Here is a 24,499-nt window from a genome sequence, read left to right as displayed (position 1 = left end):
ACTAAAATTTGCAGAAAATCAAAGACAAAAAACCAATTAGTTGATTGACAAGTAATTTTTCAGCAACACTGAAAATCAGGAAACTGGATAACAGCCTAGAATTCTCAATCTAGTGTAACTCTCCTTCTAAAACACAAGCAAAATAAAGGCATCTTCAGACAAACAAAAGCATAGAGAATAGTGTACCCACACAAGAAGAAATTCTCAAGAATATTCTTTAGGCAGGAGGAAAATTATTCCAGTGGATATCTGGAATAAAATGTGGCAATGAATAAAAGTAAAGAAATATTAAAAATAGGAATTGGTATAAATGAAAATTGGCTGTATATGACAATAATAATGTCTTGTGGTGCTGAAAATAATCTATACTAGTTAATATTATGGAAAATTAAAATATACAACCACAATAACTGTAAGTACCATGAGAATAATTATAATTAAGATAAAAATCCTTGAATATAGTGGAGAAAAGTAAAGGTATAAATGTTAGACTTTGATAGGTCAAGGATTCTTGTTATAATTTCTAGGTAACCATAAAAAAAGTAGAAAAAAATGATATAACTTCCTATCTTCAAGGAAGACATAGGAACTTAAAAAAAAATCAATCTAAGAAGAGAAAGAAAAACAGGTAGATCAAGGAGAAAACATATAAGATGGAAGATTTAAATTCAGATTTATTGGTTATTACTTTAAATATAAATGAACTAAATGCTCCAGAAAGAGACAATGTCTAGATTTCAAAAAAAGACAATGATAAGCTCACTATAAAAGATATATCTTAAACATAAAAGTAAGGAAAGCTTGAAAGGTAAAAAAATTTAAAAAGATATCTACAAATAATAACCAAAAAACTAGCTCTATTATTTTCATATAAAGTAGACTTTAAGGTTGAAAATATTGCTAAAGATAAAGAGGGACTCTTCAAAATGATAAAAGATTTAATTCCCCCAGGAAGACATAACAATTTTAAATTTATGAAGCAAACAAATGACAAAAATATAAGAAGAAAATAGAGAAATCCACAATGATCCTGGAGTATTTTAATACCCTCTTTCAGTAATTGTTAGAATAGGTAGACACAACAACTCGTAAGAATATAGAATATTTAAACAACATAGTTAACATACTGACTTAATGGACATGTATAGTTATTACACCAAACAACAACATATAAATTCTTTTCATGCTACAGGGAACATGTATAAAAATTAACTATATACTGAAGAATGAAATAAAACAAAGTATTATCACGAGGCCAACTAAGAGAGTAAAAACAAAGTGGACACAAAAAAACCATTTGATAAAATGCAACATTTATTCATGTTAAAAATTCTGCAAATAAGAATCAAAGGGAAGCCCTTTAATCTTATAAAGAGCATTGTTAAAGGAAAATCTTGTACATAAGCTGTATGGGCTGACTGTATTTTTTGCTAACAAGGGGGGACAACTGATGGATTCATTTAGAAATCAAATGCAGTACAAGCAGCAGTCTTACATATAATTTGAGTGTTCACTGTGATGGTTATATTTTACAATTCTTAAAAAGGTAGTAAAGTTAGTTTTCACATAGTGCACTTGGTAAAGAAACCTTTGGCATTAAAACAAAATTTTTTAAACTTTCAGAAAGTGAAAACTTTCCCCCCAGTGTAAGAGCAGTCTAGGGTAGTGTGATCCAGCCCAGCTTTGCAGTTAAAATCAATGACTACTGGGTTCAGAGCTCAGCTTGGCTACTTATTTGCCATGTGACTTGGAAGAAGTTATGTAATGCCTCTGAGTCTCCGTTTCTTCTTCTGTCAAATGGGGATAGTACCACCTACTTTATAGGCTATTATAAGGATTAAGTCAATACGTGAATTTGGAATAGTGCTTGACACATAGTGGGTACTCAGTGTTAGCTATTAAAAATCACTAAAGAAGAATGAAAACTTTAGAACCCAAGGCACAAATTATAGATGAGGGCAAGAGAAAGTGTTTCCTCACTTTAAACCAATTCTCTGTCTTGGTGTGGAGCCAATTGTGTTGCCTATAACCTAAACTCAGCCAGGAAACATAACATTTTTTGGCTTCCAAGTCTGCTTAGACAAGACTGTATTTGATGTTCACATGTACTTGCTGCACATTCACCAGGGGGAGGCTTCCTGGCAGCCTTCAGTGACAGAGCCCTGAACACAGGGCTGGGGGTGATGCTAAGGGCCATGCCGTTCAGACATCTGCCTTACTGGTAACCACTGTGGGAGCCCGTTTCTGAAAGCTGTGGTCAGCTGTGAAATGCATGGATGAAGAGGAGCCCCTGCCATGCGATGATATGAAAAAGATCTCTTCTTCTGTGCTCATTAACACTAATTCACAAGAACAGCCCTGAAATATGGCTTAGTGGCAATTTAAGGGTAGACAGGGTATGGCCTTCAGATCTGGATTCTAATTGCTGGTCCACAGGGGGAAAAAGCCAGCTAAACAGATTATCTATGTCTGAGAATTGCTTTGATGCCTGTAAATCATCAGGCAATGAAAGATCATGATTTAAGACTGACTGGGAACATTTAATAACAATACTGTTAATACCTAACATTGATCATTTACCATAGGACAGGCACTTTGCTTAGTGCCTTACATGTATTATCTCATTTCGTGTTTATAACAACTCTGGGAGGTAGAAACTAACATTAGCATGCCAATTTCAAACATGAGGCACAGAGAGACGAGGAACCTTGACTAGTTAGTGCTAGAGATGGAATTAAACCCAGGCCTAATTGATTCATGCATTCAACCAACATACTACATGGTCTCCCATATTACTCAGCCCTTGATTTCTTTCCCCTCCTAATGCATGGTCAAGCAACAGGTCAGCCTAAAGCACTGCTCAAAAACCTTTTGTTTTCGTAAGCTATTGTTGCCTAACAAACTGCCTCAAAATTTAGTGGCACACTGCAGCAATGATTTTAGCACGTGCATGGATCCTGTGGGCCAGAAATTTGGACATGGCACAGTGAGATGGCTTGCCCCATCTTGCTCCATGATGTCTGGGGTCTCAGATGGAAAAACTAGAAAGACTGGGAGTGACTCAAAAGACGGGGGCTGGAATCCTCTGGAGACTTCTTCACACGCATGCCTGCTGCCTGCTGGCCCTAATAGTCAGACTTCTTACATAGCCGCTCAAGGCTTCCTGTGACCCAGTCTCAGAGGTCACATAACATCAATTCTGCTGAACTTTTCTGGTTGAAGTATTCATAAGCCAAGTTCAAGGGAAGGGGGAATAGACCTGCCCTCTTAATGGGAAGAACTCTAAAAAATTTACAGCCATGTTTTAAAACTGCTACACCATTCTTACCCTTTTAATTGGCTTCAGAATATCCAGTACAATAAAGATGGCCCCATGCCAAAAAGCAAAACATGCTCAAGCAGCATAGTCTCCAAGATATATTCTCTTTCTTCTTACCTTCTGGTTTGGAAAATGTTTTTGAAAGAGCATTTTCTGCTTCATGTTCGTGAACAGTGTTTTCGTTAGTCAGGATGGATGAGGTATTATAATTCCATGGTAACCAACAATGCAAAAATCTTAGTGGCCTAAAACTACTGAAAATCAGGTTTTTTTCTTGTTCACGTTATATATTCATCACACCCTGGGTAAGTACTCTCTTCCATGTTGTGCTCACTCCAGGGTCCAGGTACCTGGAGCAGGCGTCTGGAGCGTTGCTGGTCACCGTGCAGAGGGAGGAAAAGAGCTTTGGCTGGAAAGAACCGTATCTCCTCCACTCTTAAGCTACTGGCCAAAAATAGTCACAGGGCCCCACCTGACAATGAGAAGGCCTGGAAGCTCAGTCTTCCCATGTCAGGGAAGAGAGGAAAACTAGATATTGGCATGTGGCATTAATAGCTAATAATGATCAAATAATGCTATGCATGAAAGGAGCTTAAATGTATTGTTTTAAATAGTCTTTCTGAGCCTAGACCTGAGAGGGCTTTGGAACCAAATCTTTGCAACTCGTCCTTTGGAAGTGTGGAAAGGTGAGTTAGTTGAGATGAATGTGAACCAGGGTGTGAAGATGTTCAGATTCTATTATATAAATGAAATTCAAAAGTCCAGTAGGCAGCACAACTTGAGGAAATATGGGGGAGGCTGACTGGCACTCCGGTTATGGTCTTATGATCCTCAAGTGTGCCTTGAGGAGAAAGCTGTGACTACCTGCGTCTAAGAATCACTGGTCCTCAGGGATACGCCACAGTCCTGGGATAGGTTCCGTATGGGGTCTAGGGCTGTGTAGCCATAAAACCCAGGTGCTCTTCCAGGTTGAGGAGGTGTAAGATTTGGCTTGAGGATACCTAGAAGCTCAGCCAGGAGCCTTCCGGTACATATCCCACTGTGAAGCCCTCTCAGGAGCACCTGTGGGTGTTCACCACCCCCATACACAGTGCCTCCACGCCACGGCACAACAGAGGCCAGCTTCCGAAGACGCAGGGTGACTGTGGGGCGTGTGCCCCCCTGGCAAACTCTGGGGGTCAGAAATTGAAACGACAGGCTGATCACTCACTGAAGTGAATAGGGTGGCAGGGCCTAAGACAAAAGAAGGCTGTTGATTTGCACTGGAGTGCTACGGAAAGGCATTCAACTTGACATTTAAAACTACATGTATTAATTGTGTGCCAGCCAAAATAAAAGATCCTAGAGTGGATCCAGTGGCCTTTGGACCACCGGGTTGCGTGCCGTGAGCGAACCTTGTGGGTTACACTGAAGGTGTTCAAGTGTTAGCTGAATTCAACCACTGGCTTCGATGATAATAGCAAAATGCTTCTACACCCACCCCCAGGCCAGGCACTGTTCCGTTTCCTATCCATTAGCTCATTTAATCTTCACATCTGCTCTGTGAGGTAAGTCTCCCTAGTCCACGTAAGGAAAATTAATGCTTAGAGAGGTTAGGTAGCTTACTCAAAGTTGCGAGATTCAAGAAGGGCAGAGCCAGGCTTTGATCCCATACAGTTTAGCTTCAGCATCCACGTGTGTAGTCACCATCCTTTACTGCCTGCCTGTGCTAGGGTAAGGAACACAACACTTTATGAGAATGATTCCCAGACCCAAGTTTGCATCAGAATTGGTTTGGGAACTTGTCAGCTACACATTCCCTGTTTGGTCCATAGATACGATGAAACAGCATCCCTATGACTGGAGTCCACAACCAGTATCCCCAGGTGGTTCTTACTTGGCCTCGGGTAGCAGTCTGCTGACCAGTCTTGGGGAGACTTCTGTGGATCCTTTAAATTCATCTCTAAGGAGCAAGGCTTCCCAGGATCCATAAACAGAAAGCCACGCTGAATCACATCATTGTTCTCACCAAAGGAACCCAGTTTTTAAAAAGTGACAGTGAGGACTGATCACCTAGATCTTGGCTTCCAAAGTCTTTTGGGGAACAAAGGGGGGGGAAGGCAAATGGAGAGAGAGAGTCCTTTGAATAACACACACTGGAGAGGCAATGCTGCTTTTGTTTTTTTAACCTCTGGTTTCAATTTCCCAGCTGTAGTTCTGCTAGCAATTTTGTAAGGGCAGGGGGTATAGTTTGCCTTTAACGTAGCAAGTGTATTCCACGTGAAAGAAACCTTTGAAGTCTAGTATGGATATACCCAATGAAGACACATATGAAGACATGAGAGGGACATTTCAGGGGGGACGGGGATCTGAACCAGTTAAGAATTCCCCAACCTCTTGCAGTGTCTTTGTGGTAGAAGGTGGGGACAGGGAGGGGGAGAGAAAGAGAGAAGAGAGGAAAAGGGAAACCATGCCCAGGGAAGCAGTTCCATGCAGTTGAAACTGTCAGCTGTCCCAGGTTGGTTTGTAGCATGAGGCAGGACAATGAAGGGCTCAGAGATTCTGCCTAATGCCTTTCAGCTGTGCCGCAGACACTGGCCAGCAGGCCTGCCCTCCCCTTTCCATCCCAGCATGGTGTGGAGCCAATTGGAGCTCACAGTTGAATAAATAGGAAGATTGGCTTCATGACTCTTCTATTTTATTTTGGATTTACAATCTAAATGCCACCCTCTACCTCCTAAAGTCCCAAATCAATTGCAAAAGTGGGGCTGGCAGTGGGGCAGGAGGCCGAGCCTGCCTGGCCAATCTGGTTTGTTAGGCAGGTCACTGTGCCCCCAAATGCTAGCTTAGTTTTGCTTTGATGAACCTCTTTGGGAGTATTTCATCTATTTCTGTCTTGGAATAGCTTTTTTCCTCCTCTGAAGAGAGCTTTCGTGAAGGCTTATTTTTCTGATATTGACAAGACAGATGGATTCTCTCAGCGTTGGGCTTTAAATCCAGATTTATCTATAGTCATTTTTCATGTTGTCTGTTTTGGTTCATTTTAGGTCCATTTGGGATCAAGAGAGATAGGTAGATCTGTGACATGAAAAGGGGATTAAAGTTAGGACTGCAGTTGTATGTATTGTAATGAAAATCAACACGTCTGCAGTGTTTAGCATTTTAATTTAATTTTTATTAGCAAAAATGTATTCGATTTTGTTTTGAGTGATCTTTCTCTTCTATAAGTTTCCCAAATGGATTTAAAATAGCTAAGCCAGGCATCCATTGCTGATATGGGCCTAGCTAGAATCTGGGCTATTGTAAACTGGCAGCACCTAGCCAACAGGGTACTTTCGTACAAATTAGGAAAAGGCATCCTCAGCAGGAAAGCAAGGGACAGGAGGCTGATGGACAGCGTCTTTGTGAGAGCGAAGGCACACACCCTTCCTCTGGGAAGAGGCAGCCCCTTCCAGGACTCCTGCTTGGCCAGAGGACCTCGGGATGGGTTCCCATACTCCCTCACCCCATTGGGCGGGGGCCTTATAAAGTGGCCCCATTGGTTACAGATCCTTGTACTTGGCTCTCTCTATTACATTGCATGAGTGTTCAGGATTTGAAGGGCAGTGTAATCAGAAACTGTCTCCAACACTGAGATGTATTAGAAATGAAGCCAGAGGATGACTCCAGGTTTATAATTATAACAGGTCTGAATTACTCCATTACTTTTGGGATGTAAGAAATGTCACATTTCTGTATTGTGTGAATCAAGCAAATTCTAGCTCAGCCACCCCCATCTGAATTGGCAGGAGACTCAGTAGTGGTCATTTGGGGCTTTCTCTCCTCTTGCAGATCATCTAAGACAGTCCAGCGAGCGGGTAGGAGGCAAGGGGAGGGCTCACACTGTCCCGGGGAAGAGTGTAGGTCTCTGTGGTTGCCATCGTGCTGCTGTTCCTTGCTGCTCTGCAGTGCTGCCTCCGAGAATTGATCCCCACCACCTGTCTGCTACGCTGCTCTGGGCAGGAGCACAGGGTCCCTTCCACGGTGGTCCTTGCCACTGCCTGTGGGCCATCCTTGATGGCACTGCATCCAAGGGGGCTCAGGTTCCTACCATTCCCGGAACTCACTGTCCTTTCCCCTTTACTGCATTCCTGGGTTGGACAGCTCTCTTCTTCTTTCAAGTCTGGAATTATGAAGGCATCACCCCAGCCCCTTCTCCATAGTAGCACTTAGTGGCTCAACCAGGACCACCAAGTGCCTACTAAGCCTTCCCAGGCAGATGAAGAGGGTCCTGGCCTTAAGAGACACAAAGGCCTGGCCCCTCATTTAGATTGACAGAGGGAGGCAACTAGGGCAGTGGATGGATGGCTTCACCTCCCCCAATGAATCTAGATGAATATTCCAGATGAAGGGGGTTCCTCAGTAGATCACCTCACTGCCTTAAACACTCGATAGTTCAGCCTGTGACATAATATTCCAAACCCACCAATTATTATTTTGAACATTTCCTATGGGCAAGACACAAATTTTGAAGGAAACAAAGACTTTTAAGATAAATTTTGCCTTCCAGTAGTTTAGAGTTTAGTTGAAGTGTGGTGGGGAAAAAGAAGAGCTCCCCCACAAATTCCTGAAATTCAAGACAAAACATAGGAATTAATAGAGAAACACATGAGGGGTTCAGGGAATGGAGAGATCCTACTTAGGTGGTGCAAGGGTAACAGAGATTACATGATGGAGGCCTTGTGGGAGGATGGGGTTTTAAAATCATTCTAAGCAGAAGGAACGATGTAGATAGAAGTGCAGGAGGGAGAGAGTGTGGGGCTGCCTAGGCTGAGACATCAAAGCTTTAGGGGTGCAGGGGGTGGGGGAGGGAGAGGCAGGGGAGGGGGGAGGAAGAGTGGAAAGGAAGGGTGTATTCATTTCTTGTGATTGTAACAAGTTACCACAACCTGGTGGCTTAAAACAACAGAAATATATTCTCTCACAGTTCAGAAGACCAGAAGTCTGAAATCAAGGTTTGGCAGGGCTACACTCTCTTTGGTGGCCCTAGGAGAGGATCCCTTCCTTGCCTCTTCCAGCTTCTTTCTAGTGGTTGCAGGCATTCCTTGGCTTGTGGCCACATCACTCCTGTCTCTGCCTCCACCTTCACATGGCCTTCTCCTCTCTTTCTGTGTATACGATCTCCCTCTTATTAGGATAATTGTGATGGCATTTAGGGCCCACCAGAATAATCCAGGATAATTTCCTAATTGCAAGATCCTTAAACACATCTACACCTCCCCTCGCCCCCACCTTTTTTTTCCAAATAAGGTAACATTCACAGGTTCCGAGGATCAGGACCTGGTATCTTTTGGGAGACCATTATTCTGCCTACCATAGAGGGTAAAACCCAAATGTCTTAGCCTGACAGCCAGGCTGAGGGTGGCTAACCGTAACCTTGGAGAAGCCACCCAAGACTTTTACATCAGGGGATCACGTGAACAAGTCTCTTTCAAAAAGAAGCCCACTCTGGTGCGGCTGAGGACAGATAGCAGAGTCCTACAAGCCAGGGACAGTGGGGGACTGTGTTAAGGAAGAAAGAGTGGGGATGAGAAGGAGAGAGTGGGTGCGGAGCCATTGAGGGATGCAGTCAGAGAGTTTGGCAACCACGTGGAAGTGCGGGAAAGGGAGAAAGACTCACAAAGAGCACCTCCATCCTATCTGATGGCGAGCTTGGTGGGACCTGCTCTAGCAGGAAGGGGAAGTTGGCACCATGAACTGGCATGGTGAGAAAGTTCGTTTTGGTTGGCAACAGGCTTAGTTTTATAAGGAAAAAAAGTTCTTTTTCATTAGTAGTAGAAAGCTGGACAATGATGGTTCCTTGAAATGATCCAAGAAAAACATACTTTGGGTGTTTATCTTATTAATGTGATTTAACTTTAATTTGTTTTAAAATTTTAATTTACTTTAATACCCAAAAGGACCAAGGTCAGTCAAGAAATCTAAGAGTGGAGTCTGTCTTAGGGCCAAGCCTCAGAGACTAGACCTGAAGTAGCAAAGTTACCACCAACTCAGGCCCTCCTAGCAGGAATTAGTGGATCTTTAATTTAGAGATTATTGGGATCCATGCCATTCTTTTCTCTCCACCAACTCTTTTATTATTTCTTTCTGCTCTCTTTAATTCTTCTCCTGGTTTCATTCTGCTTTTCTTATCTTTTTCAGAGTCTCTGTTTTCTCATAACCCTAGATTACCATGAGTATTATGCCTTCAAAGTTAATTATGCATTATGGGTTAGTTCTCACTGCTAATGGCCTGTTTTTTCTTTACTTATCAGTTCAAATCCCTGAGGGAAAAAATCTAATCGGGAGGCGAAGTTTTGCCCCAGCCTATATGATGGGTAGGCTGCAGATTGGCTGCCTATAGGTCTGAGAGTGACTCCTGGTCCAATCAGCTACAGCCAGGGGGTGGGATCATGTGATACAAAGGTGGGATCATGTGACACAAAAGAGGCCACCTAGCCTATAGCTGGAGCAAAGCACAGCTTACCTTAGAGCCTTGGTTCTCAAAGGGTGGTCCTTGGAGCAACAGCATCCTGGGAACTTGTTAGAAATGCCAGTTCTTGGGCCCTAACCCAGACTTCTTGAATCAGAAACACAAGAGGAAGAGCCCAGCCATCTGCATTTCAACCACCTTCCTGGTGATTCTGGTGCATGTTCGAATTTGAGAACCACTGCCTTAGACTAAGCAAAACGGTACATTGACTAAAAACAAATGTTTGAATGAAATTGGAAGAGAGAGTCTGGCATTCCAGGTTCAGTAGGTTTTAAACAAAGTGGGAATGTGGATGTTAGTTGATCGTAGGGATGAAGAGAGGGTGGCATTTTTTATAAATGCCTATTTTATGGATGCAGAATTTCAGTGTTTTCTGCTGTTGGATGATCTGATTTCTCTGGGTTGTATTGGCTGCCCCAAAAGATGAGCTGTGATAAGTACTGTCACCCCTACCTGTTCACTCTCTAGCCCCCACCCCCATCTCCCACCCCACTCCTTCCCTGACCCTGTGAATGCACAGTCCTTATAGAGACCTGACTAGTGCTGGGTTCCCTCCACAAATTTTGAGAAATCTTGCTTAATAAGTGATTATATTTCTGGTTACGATTTTGTTTTCTTCCAAAAAATTAGTTAACTATTTACTTTGAGTCTGGTGACATTCAGGTCATTTACATCTTTCCTGTCTATTGACAGCCAGGGTAAGAAGTCCAGTTTGTTAGTTTTTTTGTTTGTTTGTTTGTTTTTTAGTGGACCTAATCTATATGAATGTGGATTACAATGACAAAAAGCAAGAGAGAAGGTGGGAAAGAGAGTAAAAGGAGAAACTCTCTTTGTCTTTCCAGGGTGTATGAGCATGCTAAAAACTAATAGAGGACCAGGATTAGGGTGAGCTGGGTTCAAAATTTAAAAGAGAGTACCAAAATACTGAGTAATGAAGAAAAATGTTTTAATGTAATATTTTCAAAAATCAAAATCAATGCAAAAAAATCCATGATAAATAAAGTTTCAAAATTTGAACTAGAGACAGGATTTGATTCCCTCTGTAGCTTGTTCACATTGGTGGACAGCAAGCATCCACCAAGCCCTGCAAGGTGAAGAAAGACACTGGAGCCACATGGTGACTGTCACTGAATGGATACACTGTCCACTTGGTTTGGAGCAAGATAAGCATTCACTATTTCCTCCTCTTGACTGTAGAAAAACTATTCCAAGCTCTCTAAGAAGCACGGGAATTAGAAAAAAGATGCTATATTCCTAACATAAACGATTGAAGTCTCTATTATTTATTTGCTTTATTCATAAGGAGTCATTTAGAGCTTCCAATACAGTCACGTAACCCACATAGCTGGGAACACCTCTTCTCCCCACTGTCCACGTGGTTTTGATCGATAAGGATGGCTGATCAGTCCTATGCAACCCCTCATCTGATGCAGGACTTGTCTGGTCCAGTGGGATGACCATCCCATGATTTCTTCCCTAACCCCTAGGCCCATTTGTCTTCTCTATTTGTCCTTGTCACTCACAGGTCTTATATTCAGAATTGTATTATGGGAAGAGCAGTACAGGAGGCAACCTTATGTTCTTATCCCAGCTCAGCCACTAAGCAGATGTGTGACCCTAGGTCAATCACGTCTCCCCCTGGGCTTCAGTGTCCTTGTCTGTGGCATGAAACTAGATCATCCCACATTCCTCTCTGCTTTTCAAACTCTGTGCTTACAGCTCAAGTTCAAGAAAAACATGACGGTAAAAATCCAGCACTGCTGCCCCTTCCGTATGACCAGGATGCCCTTCATGAATGTCTGTAGAAGTCTCTATCTATCTCATCTTTCCATCAAACTGATATATCATTCATTTATTCCAAAAATATTTATTGAATGCTTCCTATGCGGGAAGCACTTTTCTCAGCCTTGAAGACGACAAAGTTCCTGCCCTCAAGGTGTGACCAGGCATGAGCCACATAATGATGTTTCGATCAACAACAGGACCACATATTTGATAGTGGTCCTATAAGATTATGATGGCGCTTATATAGAAACCTGATATATGGCACTTGATATTGGCATCGCAAATCAAGTACAGGAAATGATTGATATTCAGTAATATTGCTGGAACATTTGGTTTTCCATATGAAAAAATATATATTAATAAAAATATGTTGGCTGGTTGTGGTGGCTTACACCTATAATCCCAGCACTTTGGGAGGCCAAAGCAATAGGATCACCTGAGGCCAGGAGTTTGAGACCAGCCCAGACAACAAAGAGAGACTCCCATCTTTACAAAAAATAAGAAAAATTAACCAGGTGTGATGGCACATGTCTGTAGTCCTAGCTACTTGGGAGGCTGAAGTGGGAGGATCACTTAAGCCCAAGAATTCAAGGCTGTAGTGAGCTATGATCACACCACTGCATTCAAGTCTGCATGACAGAGTAAGACCCTGTCCTCCCTCCTCCTCACCAAAAAATATACAAATGTCATCTAGGTTTGTGTAAGTACACTCCATGATGTTCTCACAACAATGAAATTGCCTAATGACACATTTCTCAGAAAGTATCCCCATCGCTAAGTGATGCATGGCTGTATTTATACACTCGGAAGAAAAAACGTATTTTATTACCCATAAAAATGGGAGCTTAACATAATGCACCAGAGATGTGAATCCAATAAAAACATGCAGCGACTTTACCTTCTAGCTAAGTAACTCTTGACTGAGACATGCGCTCTCTTGGGTAAAGTGTGTTAAAGATTGGCAGCAAGTAGAATTTCTCCTTCGTGAAATCAGAAGGCTTGAAGAAGATGGGAAATAGACTGACTTTGTCACTGTTTTGTAAGTAATACCATGTTCACGCACCATCTAAAATCATAGTGACTGGTGCATGCTCCACACTCTGGAAAACAATGTCTCACTCCTATGAAACAGTAAGCAAGAAGCAATTCTTCTCCTCTTCACATCCATCACCTTTCCAAGAATCGGCTTCTGAAGTACCCCCACCTGTTTCTAAGGACCACTGAGGTGCCTCATGGGCCACAGCATAATGTGATGGTGAGAAACAATCTGTTATTTCTGCAACACTAGCCAATGGATTGGCCTGTCATCTCAGAAGCATCAGGATTGGAGTTCTTTTTTTCTCTTTTACGGTACATAATAATTTACATATTTATGGGCTACATGTGTTTGTTCCATGCATAAAATGTGAAATGATCAAGTCAGGGTATTTGGGGTATCCATCATCTTGAGCGTTTATCATTTTTGTCTGTTGGCATCATTTCAAGTCCTCCCTTCTAGTTACTTTGAAATTCACATAATAATGTTGCTAAATGTAGTCCCCTAGTCTGCTCTCAAACATTAGAACTATTTCTTCTCTCTAGCTGTGTTTATATGTTCTTTAGACCCATGGTCTTAGGATGGAGAATGAGCTTTGATCCTCAAGTTGCATATATGTGTGGGGGGGCTGTAATTGGGGACAAGGGTACAGCAGAGGAAGACTGGGGGTTTTCTGAACTTATTAATTCACAGTGCTCTTTTCATAAAATGCTTGAATGTTCTGGTAGTTGGGTTGTGCATTTTCCTATTTTAGATAAATTTCTTTTGGAGCTGGCTAAGACTTTGGAGATCATCTTCTCCCCCTACTCCCCTGCACTGCCCATTCCAATCTCCTTTGATGAAGGAGGAAAGAGGTTGAGAGAGGACAGACGTCCTGCCCGTGATGACTCTGTCTGTAAGCAGCAAATTGGAACTTGAATCCAGATGCAGGCAATAGAAATCCATCACAAGGCCCCATCCTGTGACCCAACTGAGGTGTTCACACACTTTCTCTCTCCCTTTCCAGGCAGTGCTGAGCCCTCTCATAGCCATCGCGCTGAAAATATCCCAGATTCATGAGAGAACTGGCCGCAGGGGACCTACTGTCATCACCTGAATGGAGGAAAGATCACTCACCAGGGCCAAAGAGCGCTCAGCGGGACATGCTTCACCGATGCCTTCTTGCTACCTGTTTATGCCTCTTATGACTTTGGAGAAAAACAAAAGATATTTTGCTTTTTGGGGGCAGGGGGTGGGTAGGAAAAAAATCTGTTTTGTTTTGGTTTTGTCCAGTTCCTCCAAATGCAACAGGGTCTTTAATGGTCTGTTAAAGCTGCACTATCATTTCATAACTATATTTTATCACACAAAGGACCCTCCCCTTTTGAGAAAGAGTAAGTGGGCTAGGAAACTGTTAATCACAGCATCTGTTGGTGCCATGTGAGAAAAGCTTCTGAGACAATGAAAGAGAGCAGTGCCAGAATTAAACTGAGCCTGAGCCACAGGTACCCCTGGGAGGGCAGAAGAAGACACTCCTCAGCATGGAGGAGGACTTAGCTCTTCTCCTAGGTCAGGTCTCCAATGAGGGAAGGTTTTAGAACTCCTGATAGCCCACCTTACTCCCAGCAACCACCCGACTGCCCAACCTCCCCCATCTCCTCCCCAGCATCCCTGTATCACCTTCTCTCACATCTTCTAAAGCTTTCTACACATCACAATGGCACGCTTCCAACAAAACATATCAAAGGATGTTTTTCTCTCTTATATTATAAATACTATTATTTTAGCTATTAAACTGGCTTCCTTCAAATCCGGCCATTCATTGTGCAGATGGGAAGAAGTTTCTTGACAAGACTCTGCCAATGAGTGATTTAAATTTGGGGGGGCCCTTCCTTGATTATATCATGTAGGTTGAGACATGGGTTATACAAATTCCTCCTGAGAAGACAAAAACATCACCATGTCTGAGATCTCTCTGACTTTTTCAGTAAGGACCTATTTGAATGCACTTGTTCGGACATAGTTCTGATCTTACTTGTAATGGCTGTCAAAGGACAGAATGAGATGCTGTAACAGTAGGAAGCGAAGTGGATGCTGGAAGAAAACATTACTGGTGGTACACGCCTGATGAGATAGAGGGGTGGGTGGGGACCCCTGGAAAGCAGAGGGTCACAGCTGGCTTTCTTTGCCTGGGAAAAGGATATTGCAGCTATAGCAGCCTCATCCGTACTCAGCCAGGACGCTTGGTGCGTGGGACCTGTTTGCATCTGTTTTGCTTCCTTGGGAACGGCACACTCACTTATCCTGCCATTTGTGGAGATGACCTCGTGCACTTTGACTGTTAAGCAATGCATTATTGCTGTAGTCAAGGTTAGTGCAAGCAAGGAAACATTCCCAGTAAGGTATTTGTTTCCATTTTCTGTCTATGCTTATGTCACAAATTTGCTAGGACATTTAGTAGCCAATAAAAAAAAAATTCCTTATTTCAACCTTATCCAAGGATTGTGAGTTTTTGCTTATTCACTTATCTCACCATCTGAGAAACCTCAGTAGTGGTAATCTATCCTGATAAATCTGCCTTGCAGAGTGCTTGCAAGGGCTATGTTTCACTATTATGACCTAGTAAATTTATTAAATAAATGGAACAGAAAAGGTGAATTACTGAGAACTGCCTCTGGGAGTCAGCAGAAACTAAAATGGCACCTTATCTTCCATTGTAACTGTCTTCATTTCAAAATAATAGAAAGGTGGCTTTGAGCTGAGATTCTAGAGAACCACATCACCAGTGGAATAAAATTTGCCGTATAGCTTTGGTTCTCATCATCTCTTAAGTGAGGGGCCATGACAACCAGCCAGCCATTCATTAATCGTGGATGTGTAGGTCAGGATAATCAGATGCATTCTTAGGCATGTCAGTTCTAGGTAAGAAAATATTTATTTTTTTCTGAAGTTTCTGAACTTTTAATCATCTCTAACTTTTACGTTCAAATGTAAATTAGTCCTCTCTTAAAAATTCTGTTTATTTTGATATGGAGTCATGTGTGTTCAGTAGCCCAAATATTTACCCATTTATCCATCAGTTCATTCATGCAACAAACATTGATTGAGCATCTAATCTAGGCAGAGTTCTGTATTAGATGTGGCAGGGAAATGGATAAATGATATTGTTGCTCTTATGAGTTTATAATTTGGGAACAGGAGACTATGAAAAACATACACAAATATTCAGGTAGACATAAATGGTATAGTAGAGGCACCAACAACGGGATTGAGAAATTAAATCAGAGATGGTGGGACACTAGGCACAAAAGGGGTCTTCCCAAGAGTAGAGTTTCTTAGGATTTGTAACGATTTATATAGTTTCACCAGGGGTGAATGAAACATGAAGAAAGACTAGGAGTTGAGAGCTAGCACGGCTGGAGAGGAGGCTGGTTTAGGGTCTCATGTGGATGGGTGGGGTTGAAGCAGACACAGGGTTGTGACTATCTGGCAGAGCAAAGGCTTGGGCCCCGCCACGGAAAGAAGCAGGTGCACAGCTACCCTTAGTCACAGAGCTGTTTCTCAGCTACCTTGCCAAGGGAAAGGTCCTCCCATAGCTCTAGCTCACAGCCTCTGTCTGGAACCTGCTCTCATTCACATTGTCAAGGTATTATTTCTGCCGTACATAAAGTCCAAGCTCCTCTTGCTGAACTACACATGTATGTTCTCTTGCCTGATTCTCAGGAGAGGTGAAAGGCAAAAAATCACTCTTTCCCATGTGATGTTCTTTATGTTCTTAAAGATGGAGCTCCAGTCACTGTTTTTTAACAGTAAATGACTTGAGAGGTCCACAAATTTTGTGGAAACCAGAAGAGTCAACCGTAGAGGAAACTATGGCTGGAATATGGTAGCTGGCAGGGCCATCTGGGATCTGCTGTTACTGACGGGTTCACTGACTGCACCATGAGCCTACAGAAAAATGGCGAGCAGTACTGTGTGTAATGTCGTGGTTCTTGACCAGGACAGTACTGCCACCTACCCAGGGGGTGTTTGAAAATATGTGTGCATATGTGCCAGGGAGGAGCATTTAGTGGGAGAGGACGACAGATGATATATATCCTGCCAGATGTCAGCCAGACCACCAGAATAAAAAGTTGTTTCGCCTCAGCTAGGATCCTTGAATTTATTAAATGTCCTTGAAAATGGGTAGGCAGCCATTATTAAAATGAGATCATTTATCAAATCTTACTAATCCAAGTGCAGCACATGCGCACAGTGTTTGTGGACGAAGTGTTGCGTGACGTTATAGGCTGAAGGGTTTGGCACGACAGCAAGACTTTCTGAACAGGGAGTCTCAGACGGATGCGCAGTCCCATGGTGGTGTGTCGGGCTGAGTTGGCTGCTCTAAGCATGACAGGGATAATGACCTGGGGACTTTTGATTGGCCACCTGTGGGTCAGTGTAAGGCATGGAGTTTACTTTGATGGCCAGATCCACCAGCCACGGCAGGTGTGGGGAATTCAAAAAGCACCTGCAGGAACTGGTCGTGCCGTAACAGGGTGACTCCATTCCATTGCTGGATCACGCACTGGATGTTCTGAAAACATGTGGACACTGACATCTCAGACACCTGCCTTGAGGAGATTTCCATTCCTGAGAGACTGTGTGGCTTTGGAAATGACGTAACCACCCGTAAATCAGTCTTTGGCCCTCCAACAGTTACAAACAGCAGGAGATTATCTGAGGCAGCAGAGCTTAGCAGAGTGCCTGTTCCACTCCAACCTGCTGGAGTTCTTATCAGCAGAAATAGCTCATGCAGTTGACAGCACACTTGGTGTGTGAGTCAGCCTGGGTTGTCACGGAACTTTACGGAAGACAGTGAAGATGTGGATTATAAATCCTTGTCATTATCATCTTTCCATGTCTGTTAGCACCTAGTATGTACCCTGCGATGTAGGTGAGCCAGAGCAATGCCTCACCAAAGACAATATATTTAAGGAGAATCTTGAAGGATGGATAGGAGTGTCATGAAAAGCACTGGTGAGCTTTTTTATGGAGGGGTTGAAAATGAACACAGTACATCAGAAGATGCAACATTATTTATTCTATAATTGACCTTGTCATCCTCATCTTCTGGGATGGTGGTAGTGCTTATTTAAATTTGCTGCTCAAAGGATGTTATGAGACGATGATACTGGAGGGCCATCAACCCTGAGAATTCCCATCCCCATTGACACATGAACTTACTATTCACATGTATTCACTTACTATTCACTATTCACTGTCCGTAGTGAGTATTTTCCTCTTTCCACTTTCTCATGTTCTAAGTGCCCTCCCCACCATTTATGGAATTATGGTTTCCAATCCATCACCATTACTTTCATCAGAAAGAGAAGGAAGAGGATATGCAATATCTATTTCCCCTGAGTAATTCCTCCAGGAATAACTAATGTATTATTATTATCAACCACAAAAGGACACTTTGACTTGTGCAGTGAATTTCACTGCGAAACATCTCAAATGGAGGATTTGTTTTGGGTTACACCTATGTTCTTGATGCTTGATTCAGTGTACATATGATAAAAAAAATCTTTATGTGCCTATTAGCATCTTTTTTCAAAAAAGACACACCCATCTGCATCATCTGAATCAATATTTGGTGTTCAATAATGTTTGGGTTTGCAGAAAGATGAGCTTATCTTGACACTCTGTTGCTTTCACATGACGAAGAATACTTTGACTTATGGTTTTCTATTGATTTTTTTCTGATACGAAAAAATGGCAAAAGAGAAAGTTTAAGTACAAAATTTATTGCAGTAAAGAGATTAAAACCATTTCTTATGTAAACCAAGATTAACATTTGTTTTACCTGACTACTATTAATAGTAGTTGGAAAAACTATCTATTACTAATACAAACTCTAGAAGAAAGCCTAATGATATTGTTCAGATCAGTGACTATGCTCAGACCACCAGGGAAAATTTCAGGGTAACTCTCTTAGGAGAGGGATGGAAAGAGATGACCAGAAAGGGATGATATATTGCATTAGTAATTAAATGATCATTTCCTACCTGGACAACTGTGAGTGACCTTCATATCTGCTCACACCCTTGATGTCAAAGGTTCAAATCACAGGTTCCCAAATTCATGCTTTGTGGATCAGGATTTCCTTTTACCTGTGGCTTCCTGCGTGTTTGTCAGAATATGCTTAATCTGCACACTCAGCAATAATGAGGAAGAGGAGGCCAAGGAGAAGGCCCCATCCTATCTTGTTCACGCCCTTCCTCCTTGAAAGAGCCACATCTGTCCCTGAAACTGTACAAAGCCCTTCCTGTGCCTGTTCATCAAGGGCTGTCATCGTTAGGAATCACATTTATCATCTGTGTAATGATCAGTTGAAGAGAAACTACACCATGAAGTGAGGGCCCAGCTCCTAGCAGAAAACATAGAGGGCTTATTTACACTTTAAACAACCCTAAAGCAACCATCTCTGCTGCTCCAAGGGTTTTAAGATATTACAGCAACCCTGGGGCTCCACTTTCTGTTAGAGCTCATTTTCTGAAAAGAAAGAGAAATCTGCATTGCTCCCTGGAAGGAGGAAAGTGAGACAGGGCTAGCTTAGCACAAAAGTATGAAGTAAATAGGTCCTCTGATGTCTCTCTATGGACCCTTCTTCACTCTCCTGGGAGGCAACAATTTTATTGGACCAGTTTTTTATCTTCTCAAAGTCTCAGTTTTATGCATCCGTAAAATGGGAATAATCATAGCACCTCTCTTCTTAAAGATTGAATGTGCATGAGGGCTAAATAACACGCATGAAAAGTGCATAGCACAGAGGCTGCCATATATTAATAAAAGGCATTCTGTAACTGTTGGATATTAACCCCACCATAAATGCCTCACTTGACAGGAGGAAACTGAGGCCCAGAGAGATGAAAATTCTTGTCCAAGTGCAGAAGCATCAGGCTGCATCTCTTTCCACCACCCTGCCACCTGACTTGTCTTCTTGTATTAAAAATATTAATACAACAAAATATAATAAAGCTAGGGAGGAATCATTGGGTTTTAAAATAAATGTCCTAAGGCTGAAAGTCAAGATCTGTATTTTGAGACATGAAGAATTTCCTGTTAATGATGAAAGTACATCAGCATAGTCTCTCGTCTTTCAAATTCTGGAGATTTACAGGGACAGTCTTTGAATTACATATAAATATTTTTAAAACTTTACAAGATTTATACCAATTTGTATATTAATACCATCTATGGCTACTACAAATTCTTTTCCCCTCTGAATTCTGTGTATTATGAATTATGTGTTATGTCTTTTCAATGTGCATCTCTAAGACATCTTATATCTGTTCCTATGAGGACCTCTCTTAAAAAATAGCTCATTTAACATTTTGTGTTTGAACCATTTCGAGACTGAATATTACAATCACTTTGCTTTCGCATAGTAAAAAATACACATAATCAAAATAAAATAATACAAAATAACATTCATGAGTTCCCAGGGCACATCTTCCATGATGTGAAGTACTGTGTCACTCTGGCAGTGGGGTCAGTAGGGGCAACTATAAAACCAGCTAAAGAAATGCTGAGCAACCTACATATTAAACAACAAACTGTCTCTGTGCTTATTAGGTAACATAGTACGCGAAGGCATGTGGCTGTCCTGGCAAGCAGCATCTATTCCTCCCTGGTGCTTGCCTGGGTTGGGATTAGCCGGAGTCCCCTGAAATGTCTGCTTGGTGTGGCCACACCCTTCCAGGGCCCCCACCCTGCCCATGCACGGCTGAGCAAGTCTGTGCAATTGTGCGGCTGTCACACGCAGCGGCCCCTCCATGAGCTCTTCTGCGGGCCCCTGATGTGGCTCTTCCTCCCTCAGTCCCTTGCCTGCCTTTGTGATTAGCAGCTGACTCCCATGGGGTGCACCACGAGTGCTGGAGAGCTCGCCTGCCTTCGGCACTCTCAGCTTTGCCTCTCAGCGTCCTCTGATGTCACTGCAGCCACCAGGTTGGCTGTGGACTCTGCGTAGGACGGCGGGGCCTCTGGGTGGGCTTCGTTTTCATCCTGGAATTCCAGGCCCGTCTCTGTATATGGAGGTGGAGAAACGTCAGAGGCCTCTCCCTCTGCAGGGCAGGTTTGTTTCTGCGCACGGAGGCTCTCTTCATAAGCTGGAGGGTAAAAGTCTGGCCTGAGGGATGAAACATCACACACACATGCATTATTTGGGCGTTAGTGCCAAAGAGACATATGGCTGCCTCTCTCAACTCACATTGTAAGAAGTTAAACTGTTAAGAAACATTGATTTTTGAAACAGATGTACTTCTCCCCTGGCATCATCAGTTTTTTAAAAAATGTGCTGATCTTCCAGAAGAACCTCTTTATCAACCATACGATGTGTGCCTCTAGTTATATTTTTTCCAGCAAGTTATTCCAAGCTGTTCCTTCTCCTTTGCTCATTCATTCATGGAAATGGGGCCATTCAGTGTGAGATTCCTAGCAGAGGTTGTGGCCTTCTCCCTACCCAGTACTTAGTCCACTCACATCCTTGTTCCCAAACCCACACAGTGTCTTCTACTCCGTTGCACTCACTAGCTCGGATCCTCACAGCCAATAAAATAATGAAGGAAAACCAACTATGTGCAGATCCTTGAACTATACCAGATGCTTCTCTTTTTCCTAACACTCCTTCAAGTCTCAGCAGCTAGTTTTAAAGAAAACATATGAACGCACTCACTTCTCAAACTATTTCGACGGACAACTTTGTGCAGATTTCAGCTGCAGTTCTTTCTGTGCCAATAGGCCAACGGTAAAGAGGCCATTCAGGCCAGGGCTGACGTGCTCATTGGTAATCTTGCCCAACGTTGCTAATTGCTAAAACCTTCTGGCTCCTCCATCATGAATGGGATTGGGGCTGGGGTGGAGGGGAGAAAGAGAGATGGGTGAGCTTGGTTGAGTTGTGTATTTATAGAGCAAGTCCTTCAGCGTGTTTATGGCGTGTAACCACAACAGAACAGGGACTGCCATTTGTAGCCACAGCTCCACTCCAAATGTTGCCAGGCCCAAAGCCAAATAGCTGCTGGAGCTATCTACTGTACGGCATAAATCTCAGCCTTCACCCAGAACAGCCAAGGCTGAGTCACAGGGCACATGTGCAAAGGCATTTTACACAGATAGGTGAGCTGTTCCCTGGAGTGATTTGAGAGGCTCCGGGATGACTGCCGCCTGTCCCCAAATCCCAACACCTCTCCCAATCCCACCCTCCTCCCACTGCCATGAACATTCCCAGTGCCCTGAATTCCACTACTGCAGACTCATTTCTTTGATACCTCACCCTGAGGACCCATTTTGAATGCAAAGGCTCCTGAGAAATAGAACTTCCCGGTCTGACTTACTGGCCATTCCGAGTGGGCTGAACAATTAATCAGATGCAGCAGAAAGAGGCAGTAAAATTGGGCTGTTATGATGTCCCTAATTTCCTTTCAAATATTTCAGCACAGACAATATAATATGCATGTGTTAGTAAATTTAAGCTACCTACTAAAGTCAATCAGTTACATTTATCAGGAATTCACACCCTAGAGCTAGTCATCTAACGACTATGCAAAACCCCAAATCATCACTCTAGAACATCTACAATCACTTCATTTATCTTAATTTCTCATCAAACCCAGAAACCTTGCTAGTTAGTATAATAAACATTGGAAATGAGTTTTGGTTGTTGTAATTAGTATCTTATTGATTAGCATAAAAGGTGTCAAAAATGAACCATCATGGGTAAGATTGCTTGTATTCAAGATACATGGAGTAGCTAAAATATTTTAGATACTCGCCACCCTTGCATGAAGAGGGCAAAAGAATTTATAGAGTCCTTCAGCCTGTGTCTTAAAAATGTTTCCTGAGGTTTTATCCCTAAATGGTCCTGTGTTCAGCCAAGAATTAGGAGGTTCCTGGTTGTCTGATACAGACCCTAAGGTTAAGTGAATCTTTTTTTTGTCTTGTGGTAAAATATATATAACATAAAATTTACTGTTTTTAAGTATACAGTTCAGTGGCATTAAGTACACTCATATTGTTGTGCAACCATTGTCATAATTTTTCCATCATCCCAAACTGAAACTCTCTACTCATTACACAATTACTGCCCAATCTCTCCTCCCCTAATCCTGGTAACCATTGTTCTACTTGCTGTGTCCATGAATTCGAATACTCTAGATACTCACATAAGTGGAATTATGCAATATTTTCCCTTTGTGACTGGCTTATTTCACTTAGCATAATGTTTTCAAGGTTTGTTCAAGTTGCAGATGTGTCAGGATTTCATTCCTTTTTAAGGCTGACTGATGTTCCGTTGTATGTACACACCACATTTTGTTTATCCATTCATCCATTGATGGACATTTGGGTTGCTTCTACCTTTTGGCTGTTATCAGTAATATTGCTATGGACATTGGTGAAAAAGAATCTGTTTGAGTCCCTGAATTCAATTCTTTCGTGTGTATACTCAGAATTAGATATAGCATTTGTAATTGCTGGATCAAAATGGTAATTCTATATTTAATATTTAGATGAACCTCTATTCTGTTTTCCACAGAGGTTGCACCATTTTACATTCCCACCAGCAATGCACAGGGTTCCAATTTCTTGACATCCTCACCAACGCTTGCTATCTTGTTTTGTTTTTTGATAATAGCTATCCTAATGTGTGAGGTGGTAAGGTTAACTGAATCTTAGCTTTAGAACATTGTCACCTTGCCTTGAATGAATCTTTTTTTATAAGGTGAAATCACAACACCTAAAAAGACAGTAAGCCAGGAGTTCCCTGACCTCACAAAGTTTACAGATCTGATTTTATGCCTCCGTGCTCATTTGGTGTGTGGCAGAATTTGGTCTGGGACTTGCTTTTCTTATAACCTGGTAGCCAGGTTATGGGGAGTAACTAACCATCACCTGACTCTAACTAATGACAGCTCCCATGCTATAACAAAAGAAACCAAGAGTTCTTAAATTGACTTAGGTGAGTTTTCACTATGGGGTGAGGGGAGTGGTGGTGCTGGTGGTAGTGTTGGTGGTAGTGTTTCTCTAAGATAAATTCCCCCTACATCATTGTTTTCCCCAAAGATGGCACCATTCTTCTTAATGACTAACCCCAGAGTAATTCCCCAACAATAAAGCTTCATACAGCCCATGGGACATGTCAGTTGCTCCACAGTAGGATTAGAAATTATTCCACTTTTACACCACTTAACCCATCTCAGCCCTTCTCAGTCCCCTTGGCTGTCACACATACCTGTCCACTGTGGCCAGGGGCAGGGCCTCACGAGCAAGGTGTTGTCTGAGTGCATGGCTGAACACCCTTTTGTTTTCACTCGCCTGGCAGTAGCTGCTCCAGAAAATTCCACTCAGAAGGATCACAAACCCCAGAGATAGAAGCACATAGGCCACGATGAGGCTGCCCCTACAGTTTGTTATGGAGACAGAGGAAAGCAAGGCAGCCCCCAGGCAGACCATCAGGAAGCCCGTCAGGAGGGCGAGAAGACAGAAAATTAGGCCAGTTCTGTTCTGCATCCCTGCTCCTTAGGAACCCAGCCCCCTGACCCTGCCACTCTGCTCCAGGAGAATGAGCTCATTAGCTAGCTTGCAGCTTTATACGCTCTGGGACCAACTGGCCTTTGGACAATTAAATGAAGTAGGCACTTAGAAGCTATTCATTAACCATTGAAAGTAACTGTAATATCCTTGGAGGATTAACCTAAAAACATAGCATTGTGTATTGTAGGAAGGAGTGGCTCTTTGGAGCTGGGTATGACACTTGGCTGTTCCAAGTTGTTTGAGCCTATGTCCCTCATCCTTTGACTAACCCCCTAGTCTTTTAATCCCCACAGAGGGTAATTCCCCACTAAAAACT

At 42.5% G+C, this 24,499-nt stretch overlaps 2 protein-coding genes across 2 annotated transcripts in view; one reads left to right on the top strand and one right to left on the bottom strand.

Annotated features, from left to right (window-relative positions):
- LOC105808032 (phosphoglucomutase-like protein 5) overlaps window positions 1-15,103 on the top strand; it is a 51,467-nt gene extending 36,364 nt beyond the window's left edge. Inside the window, exon 5 of the mRNA XM_012641590.1 lies at window positions 13,637-15,103. Coding sequence (XP_012497044.1) covers window positions 13,637-13,726 — 90 coding nt within the window. The 3' untranslated portion in view covers window positions 13,727-15,103. The remainder of the gene's footprint in view (window positions 1-13,636) is intronic.
- Window positions 15,104-20,556: 5,453 nt separating this feature from the next.
- On the bottom strand, window positions 20,557-24,159 carry TMEM252 (transmembrane protein 252). The gene is made up of 2 exons (XM_012641589.1): window positions 23,882-24,159; window positions 20,557-20,782 (listed from the first exon to the last, which is right to left on the bottom strand). The coding sequence occupies exons 1-2, from the start codon at window positions 24,157-24,159 to the stop codon at window positions 20,557-20,559; spliced, it is 504 nt and encodes a 167-aa protein (XP_012497043.1).
- Window positions 24,160-24,499: the final 340 nt, after the last annotated feature.

Source organism: Propithecus coquereli, unplaced genomic scaffold, assembly GCF_000956105.1.
Source record: "Propithecus coquereli isolate 6110/MARCELLA unplaced genomic scaffold, Pcoq_1.0 Scaffold166, whole genome shotgun sequence".
NCBI classification, from domain to species: Eukaryota; Metazoa; Chordata; class Mammalia; order Primates; family Indriidae; genus Propithecus; species Propithecus coquereli.
This window is presented reverse-complemented; position numbering and strand designations above follow the sequence as displayed.

Coding starts and splice junctions, on each gene's coding strand:
- TMEM252 (XM_012641589.1), bottom strand. CDS start 24,159: ATGCAGAACAGAACTGGCCTAATTTTCTGTCTTCTCGCCCTCCTGACG. Junction 20,783..23,881: donor CCCCTGGCCACAGTGGACAG/GTATGTGTGACA, acceptor TTCATCCCTCAG/GCCAGACTTTTACCCTCCAG.